The sequence below is a fragment of the Pristis pectinata genome, chromosome 10, assembly GCF_009764475.1.
Source record: "Pristis pectinata isolate sPriPec2 chromosome 10, sPriPec2.1.pri, whole genome shotgun sequence".
Lineage (NCBI taxonomy): Eukaryota > Metazoa > Chordata > Chondrichthyes > Rhinopristiformes > Pristidae > Pristis > Pristis pectinata.
This window is the reverse complement of record NC_067414.1, coordinates 20,239,252-20,260,653: the sequence shown is the minus strand read 5'-3', so window position 1 is coordinate 20,260,653 and position 21,402 is coordinate 20,239,252. Positions and strand designations below refer to the sequence as shown.

At 42.8% G+C, this 21,402-nt stretch overlaps 2 protein-coding genes across 4 annotated transcripts in view; both read right to left on the bottom strand.

The window, feature by feature from the left end:
- smap1 (small ArfGAP 1) overlaps positions 1-4,802 on the bottom strand; it is a 107,599-nt gene extending 102,797 nt beyond the window's left edge. For both annotated transcript variants that reach the window (XM_052025201.1, XM_052025203.1), the window contains exon 1: positions 4,586-4,802. In XM_052025201.1, the coding sequence (XP_051881161.1) occupies positions 4,586-4,703 (118 nt within the window). In that variant the 5' untranslated portion in view covers positions 4,704-4,802. The remainder of the gene's footprint in view (positions 1-4,585) is intronic.
- Positions 4,803-9,881: 5,079 nt separating this feature from the next.
- Positions 9,882-21,354, bottom strand: sdhaf4 (succinate dehydrogenase complex assembly factor 4). Of its 2 annotated transcripts, XR_007957016.1 has the most exons (4): positions 21,224-21,354; positions 19,292-19,459; positions 15,992-16,112; positions 10,109-10,247 (listed from the first exon to the last, which is right to left on the bottom strand). XR_007957016.1 is itself a non-coding variant. In XM_052024787.1 (3 exons), the coding sequence occupies exons 1-3, from the start codon at positions 21,288-21,290 to the stop codon at positions 10,138-10,140; spliced, it is 345 nt and encodes a 114-aa protein (XP_051880747.1). In that variant the 5' UTR covers positions 21,291-21,354; the 3' UTR covers positions 9,882-10,137. The 2 variants fall into 2 exon arrangements, 1 of the variants encoding a protein (XP_051880747.1); XM_052024787.1 differs by lacking the exon at positions 15,992-16,112 and having other exon boundaries at positions 9,882-10,247.
- Positions 21,355-21,402: the final 48 nt, after the last annotated feature.

The window sequence follows — 21,402 nt, the reverse complement described above, 5'->3', positions numbered from 1 at the left end:
CATCAACTTCCCCAGATTCTACCACTCAGTTAGAACTATAGAACACTATAGCACAGAAAACAGGCCATTCGACCCTTCCAGTCTGTGCCGAAACATTATTCTGTTAGTCCCACTTACCTGCACCTAGTCCATAAACACTCCAGAGCTCTCCTGTCCATGTATCTATCCAATTTATTCTTAAAATTTAAGAGTGAGCCCGCATTTACTACATCAGATGGCAGCCCGTTCCATACTCCCACCACTCTGAGTGAAGAAGTTCCCCCTAATCCTTTCCCCTTTCACCCTAAAGCCATGTCCTCTCGTACTTATCTCTCCTAATCTAGGTGGAAAGAGCCTACTTGCATTAACTCTATCTATACCCCTCATAATTTTGTAAACCTCTATCAAATCTCCCCTCATTCTTCTGCGCTCCAAGGAATAAAGTCCTAACCTGTTCAATCTTTCCCTGTAACTCAACTCCTGAAGACCCGGCAACATTCTAGTAAATCTCCTCTGCACTCTTTCAATCTTACAAATATCCTTCCTATAGTTAGGTGACCAGAACTGCGCACAATACTCCAAATTTGGCCTCACTAATGTCTTATACAACCTCACCATAACATCCCAACTTCTATACTCAATACTTTGATTTATGAATGCCAGGATGCCAAAAGCCTTTTAAAACAACCCTGTCTACCTGTGATGCCACTTTCAGGGAATTATGTATCTGAACTCCCAGATCCCTTTGTTCCTCCGCACTCCTTAGTGCCCTACCATTTACTGTGTATGTCCTACCCTGATTTGTCCTTCCAAAATGCAACACCTCACACTTGTCTGCATTAAATTCCATCTGCCATTTTCTGGCCCATTTTTCCAGTTGGTTCAGATCCCTCTGCAAGCTTTGAAAGCCTTCCTCGCTGTCCACTACGCCTCCAATCTTAGTGTCATCAGCAAACTTGCTGATCCAATTTACCACATTATCATCTAGATCATTGAGATTGACAACAAACAATAATGGCCCCAACACAGATCCCTGAGGCACACCACTAGTCACAGGCCTTACACAAGGAGAAATTTACAATTGTCAATTAACCTACCAACCTACATGTCTTTTGGAGGTGGGGGAAGGTGGGGAGAAACCAGAGCATCCGAGGAAACCCATGCAGTCACATGAAAAATGTTCAAACTCCATACAGACAGCACTGGAGGCATGGATTGAACCTGGGTCACAGACGCTGTGAAGAGACACCTCCTCTATACGTGTTGCCCCTCGAATGCAAACTGGATGATGTTCAAGTCGATTTTTAACATTCCCAACCACAATGATTTCACCCACTTCAGCTCACTTCTCCTTCAACAGTCCCTTAAGATCGAGCATGTGTTGCTTTCTCAGGGATCCTTACACTCTGTCATTGCTGTGGGAATTGCTGCTTGGAGTAGCAGGCAGGAGGGTAGCATGGGGGATGGCAAATTAATGCTGCTGTCTCACAGTTCCAGGGATCTGGGTTCAATCCCAACTTCAGATGGTACCTGTGTGAAGTTTACAAGTTTTATTCATGGTTATGCAGGATTTTGCCAGGTGCTCTAATTTCCTCCTATATAATAAAGACAAGCTAGTAGGTTAATTGGCCACTAAATTATCCGCCTAATATAGGTAATTGTCAAAAGAATCAAAAAGGCAGTTGATGGACAGCTAGAGAAAGGGGTACAAGGAATAAGGAGAGGGGTAATGGTTCTGCTCTCCTGGGAGAATGGCAATGGACTCCAAGGGCTGAATGACTTCTTCCTGTGTCATAAAAAGTAAATGATGAGTCTTCACAAACACATTCTCAGTGAGAATGGCAGAAAGAGTGCAAGAACCTTGATGCCACCTAGGTTGCTCCTTTTCCATTTTGAGCATTCACAGCCCAGGGATTTCCACAAGATGTGTGAATGTTACATTTTCTCCTTCAAGAGAGGCTTTGAGAACATCCTTAAAGTACTTCCCCAATCCACCTGGTCATCTCTCACGATGGAGCTCAGAGTTCCAGTTTCAGGAGCCTGGTGTCAAGCATATGAATGATGTGATCCACCCATCAGTTAGCCGACCATAGTTGGAACCCAGATGTCAAGAATGTTGGTTGGAACAGGACAGGGAGGTTGGTTCACTTAGCATGCCAGTGGATTGGAAGAATTTTGCAGACAAAATCAGTGGCATCTATCCAATGCTTGAGGTGCCTGCTGTAAGTAGTCCTTACCTCAAAAGCTCAATAGGGCAGAAATTGCTGCCGTGCAGTAGGCCTGGGCTTTACTCCAGGTTTGAGATCATGATCTTCAAATACTTTCCAGAGGGCCAATGGTCCACAGGAGGTGGTGCTGAATTATCATACTTGATGCCTGCCTTTGCCAAGGGGCGGTTCCTGAGATAGTGAAAGTCGATGACTTGGAACTCAGTCTCCAAACACTCACATACGCACGGTCCATGTTTAAGTTCAAGTTTCAAGTTCATGTTCATTGTTGTCATAGGCATACATACACAGGGTATAAATGCCATGAAAATTAGCTTTTTGCAACAGCACAGTACGTTACAAGACAAGGACAAAGGCAAGTTAACATAAATTATACATAACTTGCATGTAATGCAGTTGATGACAGAAATCAGAGCGACCTTGGCTCTGTAGAAGGCAACCTGGGTTGAACAGTTTTGCTATTCGCTCCTTTGGATAACTGCACTCCAGAAAAATATCAGGAGGTACAATATCACAGAGAGAAGAGAATGAGAAAGGGCATGGACTGGTGGAAGGCACTCATACGGGTCTTATTCAACCTCAGTCTGCACTGCAATTGGGTTTATGGCATGAGCTCAATGGGTCACCCAAACAGATGAAGTTGAGGGCAGCAAACTTTGGGATTGCGTTGAAATTATAAATTGTAAACCAAAATAGTTATCTATTCTCATTATAACTGCACCAGTCTAGGTTCTTGTGCAAAAATGGGCAGACTTTTTTTTACAGATGAGACGAGAGAGAGCGCGAGAGCGATCACATGAAGGCTAGCACACTTAAGATTTGGAGCAAGTAACAGAACAGATTCATGTCTATTAATCATTTGCAGCACAAACTTCAAGTTCCATTCATCGTGATATCAGCCACTTTAAGCAGAATGACAGCAAGAATGAGGGACTTCAATTATTTGGGCAGATGAGAAAACCTAGGACTATTCTCTTCAGAAAAGAGAAGAGGCATTCTAAATCATGATAAATCTTGATGGAATTTTAAAATTTTCTGAAGATTAAACATAATATGTGGAAAAATAAACAATTAATTTTTTAGGTTGAAAACCCTTTGTCAGACAGAGGGTCTTCACCCAAAATGTTAATTATTTCTTCCTACAGGTGGTGCCTCACTTGCTGACTGCTTCCAGCCATTTCTGTTTGCATTTCACATTTCCAGCACCTGCTGTTTTTTGGATTTTTCTCTATTGAGAAATTGTATCTATTGCCCAGAGGAGATATTAGAATAATTGGTTTAGAATAATTAATCATTCACATACATGCAAGTTATGGGCAACATCACCATTATTGAGTGAATTAGACAGCAACTTCTGGAGTGCACCCATTGAGATATCTAAAAGTTGTGGATGGTCTTGCTCCTCAACAAGTAAACTAAGCACTCATAAAGCAGTGATTGATGCATTTTGCACTGGGGCAATTTACATAGCTAAGTACCAACCCACATCTTAGGGAGGGAGGGAACCAGAGTACCCAGACAAAACCGACATCACAGGGAGACTGAGTAAATTCCACACAGACATTTCTCGAGGTCAATCAATCAATCTAGTTCCCTGGAGTTGAGGCAGCAACACTATGCCACCCATATCCAAATAAACTAAACTACATGGCAAAATTAACTGCATTAGAGAATGGACATAGGATCCTGAAGCAGTGTTTCAACCCAAAACAGAAACAAAAGCAATTCCTTCTCCCCCACCACCAACAGACACTGCTCGATCTGCCGAGTTCCTCCAGCTGAGTTGTTACGTTACTTTGACAATGCAAGAATTCGCAGCTTATCCAAAGGGAATATATTACTCAGCCTCTTCCTGATGGACTGGAATGATAAATATCCGCAGTAAGTAACTGATCCAGCTGAGATGTCACGTTGACTAAAAATGGATGCCAAACAGTTTTTCCCTTAGTAATTTCAACGCTATATAGGAAATGAAAGCGTTACATCTCGGCAAACAGCAAACGATTCTAATAGACAGCTCAGCCCCTTAACCATAGGAGCGCCGATTTATTTCCCCAAGAAACAAAGCCTGTCATTGCATTGATGACATAACTTTCCAATTCAATGGGGAAAAGTTATTGCTTGGTGGCAATGGAGATGAACCTTCAAACTGCACCCAGCACCGGCAGGAAGGGGACCAGGACAAGCCGCGCCAACACAATCATTGGCCTGCATCACCAGGGGGAACGAAGCCGGCAGCCGGCTCCCCACCGTTAAAGGTCACTGCGGCAGGCGGGCGGGCAGGCAGGCGGGCAGGCAGGCGGGCGGGCGGGCGGCCACACCGGACCCACCCTGACTGCAGCCCTGACGGCAGAGGCGCGGCTCCGGCCCGGCGTTACCTTTGGCCTCGCAGTCGGCGCAGTACTTGTTGTCCTCCTCCCGCAGCAGTTTGGACAAGATAGCCTGGTGCTGCTCGTTCTGCTTCTGCGACTTCTCGCGCTCCGACCGGGTGGCCATGGGGACGGCTGGCGGTGCGGCCCGGGGACTGGGGACACGGACCGGCTCGCTGCCTCCCCTCCGCTCCGCTCTCCCACCAATATGGCGACGCCGGCCGGAAACGGCGCCGGATCACCCCCTAGCAGCTCCGGCACAACAACGCCCCTGCCGCCCGCGGAAAATAGCGTCACCAAAATTCCAAACATGGAAACCCGAAAAGCAGAGATGTATTTATTCGTATTTATCCATATTTATTCAACACAAGTTGCACTATCAAACCAAGATGCATGCGTGACAGCAATGCAAATTGAATACTACTGTTCTCTACCATCACCCCCATTGATTCGGGTTCCGGGACGGTTCGCCGATCTGCGGTTTGATCTGTATCGTTGCGCCGGCAGGTGAGTTCATGATGTCATCCACGGCGTGACGCAACGTCTATCTACGTCAGAGGTCTATCAGCCGGGAGCTGTCTCGGGTACGGGCAGCGGGCACGGAGCAACACTGGTCTCCAGCGGTGCGGTGGACTACCAGTTGTTCCCGTGGGTCTGCATTCATGGGTGCTTCAGGTTGACAGCCCCAAATAGATGCTTCAATTTGAAGCTACGCTTGAAAGGTTGAGGTACGTACATGGTGTGTAGGGACGCAGAAAATCAATGGGACTGCTGGTTTATTGCTCTGAACCTCAAAGTTTCCAGCACAGGAATAGCCGGTTGGCAAAGTGCGACAAGTGGTATTTGTCTGTCTAATCGTAAAGTTAGAAAAACTTAGGTCAAATGCCAATCAGGTAAATGACTGGATAACCTTCACCGTGTGAATTAAAGGATAAATGCTAACTGCTTGACTTTTTTTTCATTTCTCTATGTCCAACTGCCTGTTGCGAGAAGATGCAACGCAACCTCGAGGAATAACACCTCATCTTCCTTACAGGAAAAGATATTTAATTCTCCAATTTTCGATAACTCTTTCTTTATATTTGTATCAGAACTGGCCGTTTTTGCCTGCCATCATTTTGGTTCAGTTTTACTTTTTTTTTGTCTATTTATACATATAGTCTGGCCTACTGGGCATATCCCACAGCTTTGCCATTGGCAACACCCTGCACAGACAAAGCAGCTTAATTTTATCGCAACTGACCCTTCACTGATTGATTAGGTCATCCGGCCTCATCCGATCAGAAATATTCTCTTCATTCCCCTCCATCACTTCCTCTGCTACTTAAACGTTTTCCCCCCATCTTTCTCTGTGGCCTCCTGCACTGTTTCTTAACTTGTTTACATTGCCTTGAAGCCTCCATGTCCCCCTACAACTCAATACCGCCCTCTTGTTCTCCTTTCTGATGAAATATTCTGGGCCTAAATGAACTGTTTCTTTTTCCTCAGACGCTGGGACTGGGATATTACAGAAACGTGGTTGAGGAATGAGTGGGACTGGTAGCTCATTGTTCTGGGGGTACAGATGTGATAGAGATGGAGGTAAGAAAGGAGGGGGTGTTGTACTTTTGATTAAGGAGAACATCGTAGCAATAATTAGAGCCCTCCCCGCCCTCTCAATAACCAGCAGGAATTAGATGAGCAAATATGTACCAAGATCACATAACTTTAAGAATAATAGGGTTGTAATAGCAGGTGGTTTTACCTTCCCTAATATTGTCTGATATTGCCATCGTGCTCATGGCTTGGATAGGGCAAAATGTGTTGAGTGTATCCAGAAAAGTTTTCTCAAACAATATAGAAGGCCCTACTAGAGAGGAGGCAACACTTGACCTCCTATCAGGAAATGAGGCCGGGCAAGTGACTAAAGTGTCAATTGGGAAGTACTTTGGGACTAGTGAATGTAATGCAGATGAAGAGAGCAGTTAGAAAAACAGAGTTATGTAGGCCTTCATTGCAAGAAGCTTTGAGTACAGGTGTGGGGATGGTAAGATCACACCTGGAAAACTGTGCAATGTTGGCCTCCTTATCTGAGAGAGGGTATATCTTCACTCTCTACCTGTCCTGTTATTGCAATCTCTCTCTTCAGTCTAATGTATCATACCTTATAACCACTACATTCCTCTTCACTCTCCCATACTGGCCCCTATTACTACTAACTTCACTTACCCAATGGCAGTGGTTCTTGTCCAGCTCTGCTGTCATCAATTTGCATATCCATCTCGTAGATTGATGGCCCTACTAGAGAGAAGGGAACACTTGACTGATTTTTTTTTGAGAAGTTGCCACCCCACCAGTCCTACCTTCTTTCACTCTGCAAGTCCAGAACGTGAGAAGGATCCCTCCCCATTAACTGCTTCTGCTTATCAGCACCTACCTTGGTTATGCCTGTAACCCAAGTTAGGTTGTTAGTGCCACCTGATACAATCCAGCCTTCTGGATCAAACTGAGTTTTGCTTTGGCATATTCTACCTGAACAATTTTGCAATCAAAGTGAAGGCACTTTGTATCAACCATATCATTCTATGGAAATCTACGGCTGATTTACTAGCTCTACCAACATTCCGGTGAAATTGCGATGGGTGAGTGGGGAAATGGGCCAGAGAGACAGGCCACTGTATCCTTAACACATGTCTATGATTATTCCATTTTCAGCTAAAGTGATTATTGATGCTCAAAAACACTTTCCCATATGTTTTCTGTCATTCCCACAATTGCAATGCCAGATACCAAAGCTGTTCCTTCATCCCTGATTTCTGATGTTATGTGAAGTGTTGACTTTATGAAAATATTGTAGATTGGCCACTGTACAGTCGATTGCTGTGCAAGGTCAAAGGCCCACTCAATGGTAAAGATGCTTATGCCGGTTTTCATCCCCAATCCTGGTGAACATTGGTATCAATCTGTTGAATTAACTTTGGAATGGGCAGTAGCCCTGCCACACTGAAAATGCATTCAATTCATGGACCAGTGGAACACCTTGCCTTTAAAATAAAGTACTATTTTGTTTATACGAATGTGTAGCCACTCTTATCAATATTTGAAAACTATTGCAGAGGTAGTGGTGTGATGGAATATAACTACCAACTTAACCTTATTATCAATCTATTTAGAAACATTTTATTTGCTCTATTTTACCTGCATTTAAGCATGCATCTGTTATGTATGCAACATCACACACAACACTTTAAGATCACTGGGTATAATAAATGTGATTCAGGAAGAATAGCAAAAGTAACATTTGTTCCTTAGAAACTGAGGCAGGATATCTAAAAAAAAAATCATAATATAATCAAGCAGAGTCAGCACAGTTTTATAAAAAGGGAAATCATGTTTAACAAATTTGCTAGATTTTATCAAGGATGTAACAAATAAGTTTGTATAATTGAGAGGCATAAATAGGGTAGACAGCCAGAATCCTTTTCACAGGGTAGAAATGTTGAATACTAGAGGGCATAGCTTTAAGATGTGGGAAGTTTAAGGAGACGTGCGGGGTAAGTTTTTTTTAAACATTTTTAAAATTTGGGGCTGTACATCATTTTTGAATTGGCAATCGATAACTTGGGGTGCCACTGGGATTAGTCCTGGGGCCTCACCTATTTTTAATCTATACTCATGACTTGAATGAAGGAATCGAGTAGCCAAATTTGCTGATAATACAAATATAGATGGGTTGAAGAGTTGTGAGAGATGCAGAGATATAATAGGGATATTGATAGGTTAAATGAGTGGGCAAAACATTGGCAGATGGATTAGAATGTGGGAAAATGTGAAATCCACTTTGAGGGGAAGTATGAAGCAGCAAAATTACTTAAACTGAGTAAAACTACAAAATGCTGCAGTAGGAAGGGACCTGGAGGTGCTTGGAAATGAAGCAGAAAGCAATAGTATGCAGCTATAGCAAGTAATTAGGGAGACAAGACTGCAGATGCTGGAATCTGGAGCAACAAACAATCTGCTGGAAGAACTCAGTGGGTTGAACAGCATCTGGGAGAGGAGAGAAATTGTTGACATTTTGGTTTGAAACTCTGCAACAGGACTGAGAGTGGAGGGGCCAGATAGTCAGTATAAAGAGGAAAAGGGGAGTGGTGAGAAAGAAGTCCGAGGTGAGTGGTAGACTGAGGGGTGCAAGATGACAGGCAGGTTGTCCCAGGTAGGGGATGGGAACAGGGGGTGGAGTTGGGAAACAGTGGCAGATCAATGATAGATGGAGGAAAAAGGGAAAAAAAAAGATGAAACAAGGTGGAAGGAGGGGAGTGTGAAGGCTGATGACAGCTGTTGGAGGGAGATAAGCAGGAGCACAAAAGGGCTACCAGCATGGTTCCCTTTACTGTCAGAATCCACCACTGGAAATATATAGAAACACAGGAGTTTCCCTATATATTTTCACTAACAACCTCAACAGGCAAATCTCTGTAGTATCCTTGAACAAGAAAAATTAAAATGAGCCTTTGTCTTTGTTTAAAAAAAATTAAAACAGTTGCTTATCAACAGCATAACAACTCTCCAAGAGATATTCTGTCAGGTACAGAGAGTCATTCCTGCAAGCAAGCTGAGGGTATTGGTTCTTAGAGGTATTATCATATAGCCGATTATCAAGAGATATAATAGCTTAAGCCAAAGATACAATTATATTCCCTTATAACTTAGGTATTTGCACTTTTTAGAATTTTTAGTTCACTGAGATAGTATTTGACGAGATGAGGTCTGACAAAAATCAATAAGCTGCTTTATTTTACACTAAAGTGAATGTTAAGCAGCTGAGTAAATTCATTTAAGTTAATCAACATAATTTATGAATAATACAAAGTCAAGAACACAGCACATTTCTACCACATCAGCTCCAGTGGATCAACAGCTTTCTTTAATGACACTGTGCATCTTATATCCTTCTCACAAACAAAAGGGAAAGTCTGCCACCACTAATGAACACTGCATGTATTTGGATGTATTTTATGTTATAATCAGTGTGAGGAACCCCATCCAAGGACTGCACATACTTGGTAAATGAGTGTCTGCATCACATGGGCCAGAGCATACCTAGTTTGAACCACAGTAGAAGGTGTGGCTGGATCCAGATGAGTAAAATGCAACACACATTCACCTGTCAAGATCTGCCTTTGTTATTTTTGTTACTACAATGACATGAGCACACATAGAAGTACATACAAGGCCAACATGTTATCTTGAAGTTATGACAAAATCTGAATTATGATTTTTAATTATGTAGTCATTTGCTGCAAAGAAACTGTGCGAAACACTAATGCTCATGATATTAATAGTGCATGTTATTATTTATTTTCAAATGCTTTTTCCAAATTGAGATGAAAATACGTACCTTTCAGAGATAAAAGAGAACTGAGTAATCCCATAAAATAGTGTGTAATGGTGTATTATCCATTCCAAATTACAGAGCTATACCAATCTGAATAAAGCAGTACTATCAAGTCAGAGCCGGGCTGTATATATTATTAACAAGATACTCAAACCACATACAGCTCACTTCTGAGCAACAGAAAACACTAAAAGTCAATGCAACGTCCCCTTCGCTCCCAGTCTCCATAGCGAGTAGGCTCTGGGCCTCTTGGCCCATCCTTTTCCTTTGTAACTGGATTGATGTCATCAGGAAACCCTAGAAAATAGAATATCAGCTGCTTAATTTCCTGTTGTGTAACAAACTGTTCTCCTGAGAATGGCTATAAAAACAAGTGATAATGACAGGTCAGGATACATGGCTTAATTCTGTTTTTAAAATCAACCAAAGTATTGAGGCCCAATCATTAAAGTATACAGTATATACAACCAGCTAAGAGTTTGAGAGTTTAAGGTTTAGTGCAATAAAATGTGAAATTGAATGATAAATCTGGTTTTATCAGATGAAAACATCCAACTAATGCATTTACTTCCTTAAGGGAAGCCATCTACCATTCTGATAAGAATCTAGAAGCAGAAGTGGACACATCTTCCTCTCCCCTCTCAACATTCCAAAGCGGCCATTCCCTTCAGGACTCTTTGGTTCAGTATTCCAACTCCACCAATCACTCCTTTTCCTACAGGACTTTCCCATGAAAAACAGGAGGTGCAACACATGTCCATTTTACTTCTCCTCTTCCTACCATCCAGAGACCCGAACAGTCCTTCCAGGTGATACAGCAGTTCACTTGCACTTCTTCCAACCTAGTGCATTGCATTCAGCCTTCACAATGTCGTCACCTCTACATTGGAGAAACCAAATGCAGATTGGGTGACAGCTTTTCAGAGCTTTCAGATGCCTGCCACTTTAATTCTGCATTCCACTCCCACTCTGATGTATCAGTCTATGGTCATCTGCACTATTAAAAGGCCCACGGTAAACTTGAGGAACAGTACCTCATCTTCCACCTAGGCCTTCCATACTCAATATTGAATTCAACAGCTTCCAGTAATTTGCTTTCTGTCTATATCAAAACTGCCAGGGTCTGCTCTAAGTCATCTGTTTATATTATTAGTTCAGTTTTTCTCTCTCCACTAGCATGGCCTGACTTGTTCTGCAGTCCCTACAGCTCGGCATTTCACAACCTTTGCATTTCTTTGTGCTTTCTCTCACCAATTGCTGTCTTTAATATAATAAGATAGCCTCATCAGCAGCCGTATGTCAGGGCAACGCTGGTCTCGCCCTATCAGAGATAATCCCTTTGTTTTATTCATCCCTCCCCACTCTCTCTGCAACTTAAAACTAACTTTTCTCTCTTTTCCACTTCTGAAGAAGGATCTTCTACCTGAAATGTTAACTTATTCTCTTTCCACAAATGCTGCCTGACTTGCTAAGTGTTCCAGCAGTTTCTATTTTTATCACAAAAGGTCACTCAGTCCCAAGTATGTGCTCTGACATTTCCTAAGATCATGGTTAATCTTTCACCTTTCCTGCATTAACCACATATCTCATTTCTCCCTTGATATCCAAAGAAATGATCAATCTCAACAGTGAACATTGAATAACTTAGCCTTTACAGTCCTCTTGGTGACAGAATTCCAAAGAATTAAAACCCCTCTGGGGTAAGAAATTTCTACATCCCCTTCTAAGTGCTGAAAAGTTGACCCTTCATTTTGAGACCATCACCCGATTCTCATCTCCTCCACCGGGAGAAACAATAATGCTGCACTTATCCTATCAAACCCCTTAAGGATTTTGTGTTTCAATAAGTCACCCCTCATTCTTCTAAACTCAGGTATCTCCTAACAAGACAAACTCCCCACCTCAGGAATAAATATAATGAAACTGCTTTGCTTCCTCTATTGTAATTATATTCTTCCTTCAGCAGGAAAATCAGATGTGTACAGAATATTCGAAGTGCAATCTCACCTGGATCCTATGTAATTGCAGTAGGATGTCTTTACTCTTGTAGTCATGTTTCCTTCTAATAAAAAGCGATATACAGTTTGCCTTCATAATTGCTTGCTGCACCTGCATGTTAACTTTCAGTGATATATGTACAATGATGCCCAGGTGCCTTTGGCCACCATCATCTTTCAGTCTCTCACCATTTCAAAAATACATTGACCTTCTATTTCCTCTCCCGAAGTAGATGACCTCAAATCTTTCCATACCATATCCATCTGCTACATCTTCACCCATTCTCTTAACATGTCTATATCACTTTGAGGCCACTCTGCATTCTGAACCCACATTGCTGCTTTTCTTAACATCCTTGGATGTTTTATTCTGGCTCTGCTCATCCAAGTCATTGATATAAACTGTGAACAAGTGGGGCTCCACCACAGATCACAGCTGCACCCTACTTGTCATCGCCTATCACCCCAAAAGTGGCCTGTTTATTCTGGTTAAGGGGCAAACGTTTGAGGTCACCTAAATTTGAGGGAGAAAAAGAAAATAGAAGGTCAATGTATTTTAATGATGTGAATTTAACATTCAACCTTAATTCCACATCAATAAGTAATTCCAGTTCCATCTGCTCTGATGTTTTAATAACCTCTTATAGCACCAAAGGCCTTCTGAGACTTCAAATATACCACATCCACTGGCCCCGTCACATTTACTCTGCTTGACACAACCTCAAAAAACCCAAACAGATTTTTCAAATATGATTTCCCTTTCATACATCCAGGTTGGCTCTACCCAATCCTATTATTATTTTCTAAACATCCTGTTATGACTGCATTAATAATAAATTCTCTCTCTTCTATGACATCAGACTAGTTGATCTGTAGTTTCCAGTTTTACAGTTCAGTGTTACATAGTTGTACAGCACAGAAATGGTCACTTCAGTCCACCTTGTCTGTATTGGGCATCAGGTACTAATGTACACTAATCCCATTTTCCAGTATCCAGCTCACAGCCTCCCAAGGCCTTTCAAATGTTTGTCTAAATGGTTATTAATTTAATGTGAGAGTCTCTGCCTCCTCCACCTTCTAGGTGAAAAGAATTCTGCCTCAAATCCCCCAAATTTTCTATCCCTTAAATACATGTTCTCTAGATGTCATCACCTCAATTAAGGGGAAGTTTATCACTATCTATACCCCTCATTATTTTGTATTCCTCATTCAGATCTCCTTCAGCTCTCTCTGCTCCAAGAAAGACAGTCGCAGACATCCAGTCTTTCCTCGTAGCCAAAAGACTCCAACACAAAAACTTCCTGGTGAATCTCTTCTCCCTCCGGTGCAATTAAATCCTTAGAGTTATCAAGTTATACAGCATGTAAACAGGCCTTTCAGCTCAACTCGTCCATGCCAACCAAGATGTCTATCTAAACTAGTCCCATATTCCCCCTAAACTTTTCCTATCCATGTACCTATCCAAATGTCTTTTGAATGTTGTAACTGTACCTGGCTCTACCACTTCCTCTAGCAACTTGTTCCATATATCCACCTTCTGTGTGAGAAACTTGCTCCTCAGATCCCCTTTAAATCTTTCCCCTCTCACCTTAAACCCATGGCCTCTAGTTTTAGGCTCCCCTACCCTGGGAAAAAAGACCGATTTTCTGCCCTATCTGTGCCCCTCATAATTTTACAAACCTCTAAAACATCACTTTTAAGCCCCCTTCACTCCAGGGAAAACAACTTACAACTTAAGCTCTCCAATCCTAGCAAAATCCTTGTGAATCTTTTCTATACCCTTTCCAGCTTAATCACATCCTTCTTATGGTGTAGTGACCAGGACTGCACACAATCGTCAAGTGTTGTGACAGAAGTACAATAACTTCCCTGCTCTTATACCCTAGGCCCCGATAATGAATGCAAGTATCATATGCCTTCTGGGTAACCATTTTATTTATCTGAGTTGTTGGCTTCAGGGATCATTGGACAGGCACACCAAGGTCCCTTTGTTCCTCAGTATCTCCTGGGGTTCTACAATTCATTGTGTATATCCTAGTCCTTTTAGTCCTCCCAAAATGTATTGACTCACGCATTTAAGGATTAAATTCCATCTGCCATTGCCCTATCCATCTTCCCTCCTCACCATCAACACCACCAATTTTTGTGTCACCTGTGAACTTACTAATCATTACTCCTACATTCACATCCAGATTGTTAAAGTATGTAACAAGGATTCCTGTGGATCACCACTAGTCATACCCTTCCATCATCACCCTCTGCCATCTATCCCCAAGCCAATTTCAAATCCAATTTGCCATATTGCTTGGATGTAATGACCCCTTCCCTTTTGTACTGTTTTCTCTCTTCTTTCTTTCCTAAACAGAGTGTTACATTTACTACTTCTGTAGGAATCATTCTAGAATCAGAAATTTTGGGAGATGACAACTGGTAAGACAATCACCATCTATAGGCACCTCTTTCAAAAACCTTATGATGCAGATCATGTCCAAGGGTTTATCATCCCTCAGAGCCATTAATTTTTCCTTTTTTTTTTAACTAATATTAGCTGCTCAGCTGATCATTCACTCTAGATGTGTTATTTTCCATTATTTCTAGGGGTTTTTCCAAGTACTCGTTCATGAAGACGGACAAAATACTTAATTGAGACACAAGAGGTTCTGCAGATGCTGGAATATGGAGCAATACACATCACTCCCTTCCATCCCACCTACCTCCCTCCCCCACCTTTTTACTCTGGCATCTGCCCTCTTCCTTTCCAGTCCTGATGAAGGGTCTTGACCTGAAACATTGACTGTTTATTCCCCTCCATCAATGCTACCTGACCTGCTGAGTTCCTCCAACATTTTGTGTGTATTGCAAAATATTTAATTTGTCATTTCTTTGTTCACCAATGTAGTTTTTCCTGTCTGTCTTTAAGGGATCTGCTCAAATTAACTTTTGCAAAACTTTTTAACTTCAGATAGAAGTTTTACAATCTCTTTTTATGTTTCTCAAAAGATTACTCTTGTATTTTATTTTCCCATTTCTTCAATTTTTTGTTTCTCCTTTCCTGCAATTGGGAGTTTTCTTGCTGGCAACATTACATACCTTTTCCTTTGATCTAATATAAAGGGAAGATGGGGGAGACATTCCTGTGCACAAGTTTTTACAAAGAAATCAATCCAATATATACAAGTCACTGTGTTCTCATTTGTGCATATATTTTTAAACTCATTTAATGGGGAATATATTGCAAGAACACACTACTGCAGGATATCACAACTTCAGTTACATGTATTGCATTGGACCAGAATCTGTAAATTGTGCATTCGCTCAAGTTCTAAACCTAATGGCCAGGCTCCAACAGTTTCCCAATGACTCTCCAATGTGGGACTCCACTTGGGATTTGCTTTGAACTTGAGATTCCGCTGCCATTTCCTTACTCCATGATAAATGTTCATGTTTTGGTTTGTAACAGATCCACATTTGCCCATGTTAGCCTTACCCTTTTTACATACATAGAAAATATTACAGTCCACTTTTCTATTCCTTGCCAGTTTACTCTCATATAGGTAACCAATACATGGTTGTGCACACCCATCTGGCTTGTTACCATTCTTTGGGAAAGTCATTCTTCTATCTTTGCCTTATCAGATCAGATTTTGACTTGCCCTGGTTTAGTCCACCAAAAAAGAGCTGCCCTACCTCCTCCTACCTGCTAGCATAGGTCAGTGCCCTACTGGTTACAGCGAGCAATGAGGGTCCTTGACTCTAACACCCTCTCAGGAAGCAAATTCCAGACCAGCACCAAATGAGAAACATCCTGGTCTCTTTTCTAGTCCTCCCAATTAGGTTAAATCTGTCCCCCTAGTTTTTGACCCTTCTGCTTATAGGGCAAAGGTCCTTCCAATCTTCTATGCCTAGGACTTTCATCATTTTATGCACCTCAGTTAACTCCCCCCTCATCCTCTTGTTTACAAAAATAAAACACAGCCTCTCCAAACCCTCCCCATGGCTAAAGTTTTTCAGTCCTGTAAACATCCTCATAAATCTCCTCCTCACCTCTTCAGTGCAATCTTCCTGTAATGGGGTGACCAGACTGTATGCAGAGCTCAAGCTTTGGTCTGTACAACGTGTATATACATCCAGCATAACCTCCTTGTTCTTGTATTTCATGTCTTGGCTAATAAAGATTCAAAGGGCAACAAGATTTTAGAAATGTCAAATTAATGTAAGATTCAAGAAATGCCAATGGTGAACTTCATTTTACTTTTCAGTCATGTTACTATTCCCATATTGCTTAACTTCTACACTACTACTGTTAAAATTGATGTTATATATCAAATAGATGAAAAGGACTCATTATCTAAGTGTTTAAGGTATATTAAGGATCAAACCGCACCAAGTCTCTCTTTCAGATACCATTCAACCTCACTCTGCATTCTCAGTCTGCTTTCATAATTTCTTCCTGCTGCCTCAATTCCAGTAACCTGTGTTCAGTCCTGGCCTCCAATGCCATGAGTGGAGTTTGCATCTTCTCTCTATGACCGCATGGGTTTCCACTGCTTTCCTAAGTGGGTTGGTAGGTTAATTGGCCATTGTAAATTGCCCCTAGTACAGGTGGGTGGTAGAATTATTGAGAATGTGGAGAGAGTTGGTTACAGAGACAGTTAGTGGGAGAAGGTGAGATGTGGACTCAGTGGGCTGACATGCTGGTAGGTTACTGTAAATTACCCATGCCGTAAGTGGATGGCAGGAGACTTTGGAAGGAATTGATGGATATGTGAAAGAGAATAAGTGAGGGAATGAGACCGAATGGTGTGTTCTGAGACCTGGCACAGACTTGATGGGTTGAAAGGCCTTCTCTGGTGTCATAAGGAAGACCTTCCTTTGTCAAATTCTAAGTCTTCCATTGCTGAGTTCTAAAATGCTCCCAATCCTCTGACCTACTGATATTTTTGGCAACTATAACTCTTCCCTTGATTTAGTACTACTTTTAGTTTCTCATCAGCAACTTTCCTTTGTTGAGTTTTTGTGCCTTTAAAGGAGTATATTCCCCCCCCACCCAAATTATACATTATTTCTTTCAATACCAGTCTGTCCACCATCACACCTTTCAACGTATTGTCCCCAGTCAACCACAGGCAGCTCTTGACTCCCAACTTCTTTAGATTTAAGGCCCTAGTTATCAGATTGAACCACACCACTTTCAAACTCAAGGTAAGATTCCATCATGTTACTGACACTCTTCCCTCACGTTCCCTTTACAACAAGATTATCAACTAACCCTTTATCAAGGGACAAGATCTTAAATAACCGTTCAAGCTCACACTTAACATAGCGATCTAAAAAAAACCATGCTGTACAATTCCATGATATGTCCTCCACCTTATTAGCAGTAATTTGGATTACCTTTTCTCTCTTCCTGTTACATGCTCATCTAATTTCCTGGCCTTTGCTGTTTCTTAGCTCAGCCCAAATTGATTCTAATTCTACATCATGATCAGTCGAGCTATTTCTCACCAATGTACTGATCTAATCCCTTATTATTACTACTCCATCTCCTTTTCTTTTTTCGCCTGTCTTTTCCAAATGTTGAATACCCTTGAACATTCAGCTCCCAGCTGTGGTCTACCCTGCAACCATGTTTCCATAATGGCAATTAAATTATACCAATTCTTTAATTTAGTTGTGAATGCTGCGAGATTTAGCACAAAAACAGAAATGCTGGAAGAACTCAGCCAGTCAAGCAGTATCTGTGTGGAAAGAAAAAACAGTTAACGTTTCAGGTCAATGACTCTTTCTCAGAATTGGGGGAAGAGCAGAGAGTTTATAGTTTTCAAAGCAGAGCTGGGGAGAGGTATAAGAAAAAAGACAAGACAGAAATAGGTTAAGACAGATCAGGTGGTAAGGAGCACGAGCACTGATGTTAGTGAAGCATATAAAGCCATGGGTGAGAAAGGCACATTAGTATGATCGTGGGAATCAATGAGAGAACAGTTTATCTGAAACTGGAAAATTCAATATTCATTCCATTAGGCTGGCATGTGCCTAGATGGAAGATAAAATGCTGTTCTTCCAGTTTATGTTTGGGCCTCACTATAGCAGCGAAGGAGGCCACAGACAGATCAGAATGGGAGTGCCACTTGAGAATTAAAGTAACATGCAACAGGAAGCTCAGGATCACCCTTGTGGACTGAGAGCTGATGCTCTGCCAAGCGATCACCCAATCTGCATTTGGTTTCTCCAGTGTAGAGACCACCACATTGTGAACACCGATCACAGTAGACTAGATTGGAAGTGCATGTGAACCACTGCTTTGAGTCCCTGGATGGTGGAAAAGAAAGAGAGGAATGGACATATGTTGCATCTCCTCTGGTGGCTGAAGAGGAAGAATAATTTAAACTGAGGTGCACAAATAGGGCCTCAGCTTGCAGTCTGTTTCTTCTGGTCAGGATAAAGTTGATATAGCACATAGAATTGTTCTTGGTCTTTAAATTCTGCTGCATTTCTGCATTCTACTGTGCTTAGAAATATACAAGTTACAATAATGCTTTCAGTAGTTCTACACAACCAGTGACAATACAAATAGCAAGGTCCTGTGCAGTGAGAGGCCAAGCCAACTGTAAGTGGCTAGCTGCAATCCTCAAGGTGCTTTGATAGTGGAGAAGGCTAAGAACTAGAGCATCTAAGGAAGTGCGTACTGCCTCACCAGTACAGTGCACCTGTCTTGGGGCTGGAACAGAAGGCAGCATTTGGGATTCCCCTGCTTTGGATCACACAAATGTTTAAGAGGAGGATATGTTCTGGGCTTCTGGCTTTTAGACAGAAAACATATGCCAACACGTCCCTAAATGTAACCTTTTAAACAAAAAGGGCACCAGGGAAAATCAAGTAGACCATTTAGCTTATGCTTTCTGGGATAGGATTAATTGCTCATTACGTAAAACACTGAGATTGGACACAGGGTAAATTCGTTTTTCTTTCTTGATAAATATTCACATAGAGTATAAATAATTTACACAACTTCTGTTCTGATTCACACAGGACAATATGGGCAGGTTACAAGCTCAGTTTTCAGTTTCTGGTCCCTGGGCTGAGGTAGGAAATGGAAAAAAAATGTAGCTTGGAGGGTGGGGCTTGTGAAGCATTGGCTATACTCAGCCAAGCTGCTTTCACGCATATACAGTCGTATCGGTGTGGCACCTCTACTTGCTGTTCATATAAACCAACATACGTGGGACTTGAAAATAAATTCTGAAGCAATTCTTTGTAATTAAGTTGACTTTTGGTAAGGTTTCACATTTTCTTAATAAACTTCTGCATTAAATACAGATCAGTGCTAGGACAAGGAGGACTCACTTTCCAGGGAATCTCCTCCTAAAGGATCCTGTTGTGGATGATCAAAGCGGCCAACAGGCGTTTCAGGCTTTTTTAAAGGCTCCTTTTTGAGCCTTTCTTGGCCCTTAGTTTTGGAGCTAGATGATCTCCAGGGGTTCCAGGACACAAAACCTGTATATGGAAGAACACCTGCAACAAACGAGAATAAAATATATACAGCAATGGAAACAGGCCGTTAGGCTCACTGAGGTCATGCTGAAAATAAAATAATACACCAATCCTACTTTAATCCCATTTTATCCTCCCCACATTCCAATCAACTTCCCTCAGATTCTACCACTCACCTACACTCTAGAGTTAATTTGCAGTGGTAAGTTAGCCTGCACGTCTGGAGGAAACCCGCACACAGTCATAGGAAGAACATCCAAACTCTACACAGACAGCACTTAGTAGCATTAGCAAATTTAACAACCAAATGGTGGCACAGTTGCACAGCTCAGAGCTGACGCTTCACAGCTCCACTTAGCCAAGTTTAATCTCGACTTCTGATGCTCGCTATGTAGTTTGCAGGCTTTCCCTGTAACATCATGGGTTTCTCCTAGGTGCTCCAGTTTCCTTTCTTCCACATTAAATGGGCACTGTAAATTGGCCCAAGCGTGTGGGAAACCAAGCGTAGATGGGAATGTGGAGAGGCAAGAGAATAAAAAGGGATTACTGTAGTAATTACTGGGGTACCACAAGAACTCCCACCCCCATGTGTAAATGAGTGCCTGATGATCAATGTAGACAAAAGTAGGCAAAAGGCCTGTTTATGTCTCTTCATTTAAAAAAATGGAAAATAAATGAATTCAATTACAGCTTATTCCATGACCTAACATTAGCACATCAGCAGTTATCATTCACTTGCAAACTTAAAGTAGATAGTTCATGTGGTTTTAATCACAAATTTCAAGTAATTTGTTTGCAATGACAAGAGGCACCTAAATTGTGATCCTTCCCAATAGTACATTTCTAGTTTTATTTAAAAGCAATAAATTTACTTCTTTCTAAAACTCACAACATTTTAAAATTAAAATGCAATCCTCACTCTCCAAGGTGCATTCCACCCCCTGCTGTGCCCACTGGTCTCAGAAGGCCTCCATCAAGCCAGTACACATCCAGGCATGGAAGAGGGGCAAGTGATTGGCTCGACAGCCCGCTGCCTGGTCTTGTGAATGGCCACTCTGTCCAGGCCGGGGAACCTGATAACTGGGAGGCAGAGCTCCCTGACAAACTCACTCCCACCAAGTGCCCAAAGTTCACCAGAACATGAGGAGCAACCCCTTCAAAAACCCACAAGGGCTGCGGCCTCTCACACAAACTTAATTCCCACCAGTGCTTACAATTCGTGACCCACTGATGACAGCAGGAACAAATAATTCACACCCCCCCACCCAGAGGGAGTCCCCCGGTACCCCCCCACATCACTCCCCACCCACAGGAACCCCCCACCACTACCAAAGCAGCCCATCCACAGGAAACTCCCCCACCCGCAGGAACCCACCCCTCCCCCCTCATCGCTCCCCCCACCCGCAGGAACCCACCCCTCCCCCCCTCATCGCTCCCCCCCACCCGCAGGAACCCACCCCTCCCCCCCTCACCCGCAGGAACCCACCCCTCCCGCAGGAACCCCCCCCTCCCCCCCTCATCGCTCCCCCCACCCGCAGGAACCCACCCCTCCCCCTTCACCACCCCCACCCGCAGGAACCCACCCCTCCCCCCCCACCGCTCCCCCCACCCGCAGGAACCCACCCCTCCCCCCTCACCGCCCCCCACCCGCAGGAACCACCATAACCCTTCACCCCAACATTACCCCACCTGTAACTGACTCCTAGTGGCCGGGCCGGGCCGGGCCATCCATACCTCCAAGCGGCAGCCTTTCCCTTGCTGTATCGCGGCGCAGACATCACTCACCGTGCTGCGACACGACGCTCCTCCGAACCGTCAGCACCACGGCCCCCAACACCCGGCAGCCCGACATCCCCGATCGGCCTGAGTCCGCACAGTTGCGTAACGCGGGGGCGGGGCTACCCGAAAACACAGCGCACGTGATCCGGGAGGGGGAGCGGCCGCCCGTCCGGGTAACGCACGTG